The sequence below is a fragment of the Rutidosis leptorrhynchoides genome, chromosome 6 (assembly GCF_046630445.1).
Source record: "Rutidosis leptorrhynchoides isolate AG116_Rl617_1_P2 chromosome 6, CSIRO_AGI_Rlap_v1, whole genome shotgun sequence".
In the NCBI taxonomy this organism is placed as follows: Eukaryota; Viridiplantae; Streptophyta; class Magnoliopsida; order Asterales; family Asteraceae; genus Rutidosis; species Rutidosis leptorrhynchoides.
Genome location: NC_092338.1, coordinates 330,158,255 through 330,162,166, shown reverse-complemented (window position 1 = coordinate 330,162,166; position 3,912 = coordinate 330,158,255). Strand labels below are relative to the sequence as shown.

Here is a 3,912-nt window from a genome sequence, read left to right as displayed (position 1 = left end):
CAGGAATATTTCAGGTCGCACCATTTGGAAGGAGATTATTAAGGCCGGAAAAGCTGCGGACAAGTTAGGAACTCACTTCACAACATCAATTTCAAAGCGCATCGGTAATGGCACCTCGATTAGTTTCTGGCACGATATATGGATCGGATCCGATAACCTCAAATCTCTCTTCCATAGACTTTACATGTTGGAATCTCAAAAAGAAGCATCTGTTGCCGACAGAATATCGTATGATAATTCCAAGTCTTTTGGAATCTGGGATTGGTCCCGTCCACCTAGCGGCCGGGCATTGGATGATCTGACGGAACTCAACAATTTAATATCATCCGTGTGTATCACAGATCGCCCCGATGCATGGAAATTCACCCTCGACGCCTCTGGCATATTCACTACATCATCATTATCAAATCTGATCAATGCACTCAAATACGGTATCCATTCTCGAAACATTGATATACCTCGCAACAAATTCGTCCCACAAAAAGTCTTCATTTTTACTTGGAGGGTCATACAGCTAAAGATACCTGCTAGAAGTGAACTAGATAAAAAAGGAATTGATCTACACACCATCCTATGTCCCTTATGCGAACATCATATCGAATCCATTGAACACGCGCTGATCACTTGCCCTAAGGTTTCCTCAATCTGGACACAAATACTTGACTGGTGGAATCAAAATAACTATTCAATTTCCGACATAAACGGGGCCATCATCTCCGATCAAGGTTTCCCACAAAACGCCTTTGGATCATCTTTATGGCTTGCCACCAAATGGATAGCATGCTATATTATATGGAAACATAGAAACTTAAAAGTCTTTTCAAATAAAATGTGGAACCCTGCTATGATCATCTCCGAAATTCAATCGCAAAGCTATAGCTGGATCTCAACCCGAACACGGAAGAAAAATCCTATTGAATGGCACCAATGGCTCTTAAACCCTTCGTTTTACTCGGTTCCATCTCCAAATCGCGTGGGAATTGGCTAATTCGAATCCCCAGAAATCGGGTAGTGCCGGAGTTTTTTCTTTAGCTTATGTGGGTAGATTAAATGGGTTGGTGTTTTGTCAACTTTGTCGCCGCTTGATCGGTACGGTTGCATCCTCCTTCCCCGCTTGTCTCTATCAAGTTCGTTCCCTCATTTTGCTAAGAAGGCTTCGATGCTCCCGATTCCTACTTCAATTGTTTATATTCCAATATGTCCATTCGCTCCGTTATTGTTCATACATTGTATAGTTTGAATGTAGGGCCTTGTAACGATACATTCTATAAGTTATAATAATACTTTTTGCTTTTCAAAAAAAAATATTATCAGTTGTTTATCCATTTGCGTAATGCATGGTTTATCTTCTACGTTATACGGTTGTATCACCTGATAGTGAAATAAACATAAACATGTTTTCACATTTGAATGTTGGATTTTATTAAGCAATTCGCATATGCTTTAAAAACTGGGACAATTAAGAAAGATGTCTATATCGTATGTATCCATCAAGTTGTTAATTACTTGATGGCTTAAGCACACTTAGACTTTATGCCCTTGAAGGTAGACATATAACTTGGAAATTACATTCGAAAATTTATAATAAAGGGTTAACCACTACCACCAACATTATATATATTTATATTCATGCATATTAAAATCAATTGAAATTTATATTATTAAATGGTTGAAAACTTGAAATCCTATGATGTAACTAAACATTAAAATACGAACGCCTAAAATGCTAAGCCACCAATACCAAGCATCCACTACTACGTATATATAAAAATTTTAAATGATAAACGTATAAAGTTTTCTTTTATAAAATTCTCAGGAGAGAGTGAGTATTTTACTCATTCATACATATGCAATCTAACCAAATTATTAGTGATCTTTTCTGACTCTTTTCATGACCACCTTTAGATATATTGTAGATATATTGTTAGTACAGGATTACAAGAGTTTTTTTTTTTTTTTTTTTTTTTTTTTTTTTTTTTGGTAAAGGGATGATACCCTTATAATATTTGTTTCATTAAGACTGTTTCTAATCCTGTCTGTGACATCACAGGCAGATTTGTTCTTTTTGGCCCAAAAAATGCATTTGCCTGTGACATGATAGTGTCAGATTTTGACCCTCAATAACCTCAAATGTCAAATAAAAGTGTCAAATTCAGTAGGGTTCACCAATTTTGTATTTTTTATCCAAATGAATTAAAATGGTAAATAAATACAACAAAATAAAATAAATTACATATTAAATAAACAAATACGTTAATTAATTTTTCATAACAATTTAAAAATACATAAATTAACGATTACATAGATTTAATAAAAAAAATACTAATTCGCATTGCGAAAAGTTGTTGGAAGGTTCCAGATATGCTCGACTAAATCCTCGGTAAGTTGGTTGTGCATGTCTCGATCCCTTATTTCTCTTGCGATAATGTCTCGATCTCGTCCTCTGGTACGTATACATTCCATACCATTTTCCATTTCTTCGGTAGTGAATCTTTCTTCCCATTTAGAAAGTGCAAAACCGTTATCTTCCAGTATCATGTTATGTAATATGAGACAACATTCCATCACTATACGCATCCTGTTAACTGACATACTTCGTGAAGCTATGCGTATAATATGAAACCGACCTTGAAGAACCCCAAATGCCCTCTCTATATCCTTTCGGGCACTAACTTGAAATCTAGTAAACTTAATCGTTGGTTCTTCAGTGAGACATGAATATCCTTTAACTAAAGTTGCCCAATCGGGATATATACCGTCTGTAAGGTAATATCCTTTGCTATATTCATGCCCATTTACCTCAAACGGTGTGTATGGAAATGTTCCGTTCTTAAGTTTATCAAATATAGGTGATTGGTTCAAAACGTTAATATCATTGTTAAAATCCGCCATCCCAAAAAAAAGCATGCTAAATCCACAAGTCATATGAAACAACTGCTTCAAGCATAAGGGTCGGTTTCTTGTGATCACCCCGAGTGTATTGTCCTTTTAAAGCAACAGGACAATTCCTCCATTCCCAGTGCATACAATCTATACTCCCGAGCATATACCCCTAAAACCATGTCTCTCCTCGTGTGCACTATATAATCTAGCAACATCATGTGCATTCGGAGATTGCATGTATTCACTTTTGTACAAAGTAATAACACACATACAAAAGTAATCTAGACATAGTATTGATGTTTGCTCACTCATTTGCAAATATTTATCCCACATATCGGGAGCGGTTCCATACGTCAATTGGCGTATAGCCGACGTACATTTTTGTAAAGTAGTAAATGTAGACCTGCCAATAGCATCAAAACGTTGAGAAAAGTAACTAAAATATTAGGGCATATTATCACTTTGAAAATTAGTTATGCCTTGCACTATCCGAAGAAATAATTGTATCCGCATATGGAAACGCCTTTTAAAATTTTTTTGTGGATATTTTGACGTCTCACAAAAATAATCATTCCAAAAACTTTGTACAGCAACCTCATGTTCCCTAGGAATGTAACCTCTAAATTTCGGAATAGACGGTGCCGATTCGACTTCGGAGACATCTTCTTCTATTTCTTGAATTAATTGAACAATCCAAAAATCTTCGGAGTCGGAATTAGACCCCCGTTACCTCGAACCCATTTATAAAATTGTAAAGTTTTATAAAAAAAATATAAAGAGAAAAAGTGTAGAATGATAGGTGTAAAAATGAATTGGTGTTTGGTGTTTATATAGGTAAAAAAATTGATTTAAAAAAAATATATTGAAAAAACGGGTATATATCCGTTGGGTAACGGATATATACCCTCAACCAACCAAATGCTGACACATGGCCGGTGCAGCCCCGTTTTTTTCAATCAAATTTCCAATTGATGCCCCCACGCGTCAGTTTTTCACGCCGCGATATAGGCATCGGGGGCGTCAGATTGG

The 3,912-nt window shown here is 35.9% G+C and overlaps 1 protein-coding gene across 1 annotated transcript; it reads right to left on the bottom strand.

Moving 5' to 3' along the window:
• Positions 1-2,322: 2,322 nt before the first annotated feature.
• On the bottom strand, positions 2,323-2,892 carry LOC139854715 (uncharacterized). The gene has a single exon (XM_071844002.1). The coding sequence runs from the start codon at positions 2,890-2,892 to the stop codon at positions 2,323-2,325; it is 570 nt and encodes a 189-aa protein (XP_071700103.1).
• Between the last annotated feature and the right edge of the window lie 1,020 nt (positions 2,893-3,912).

What these genes read in the sequence shown, in the direction of transcription:
- LOC139854715 (XM_071844002.1), bottom strand. Translation starts at nt 2,892, where the DNA reads ATGGCGGATTTTAACAATGATATTAACGTTTTGAACCAATCACCTATA.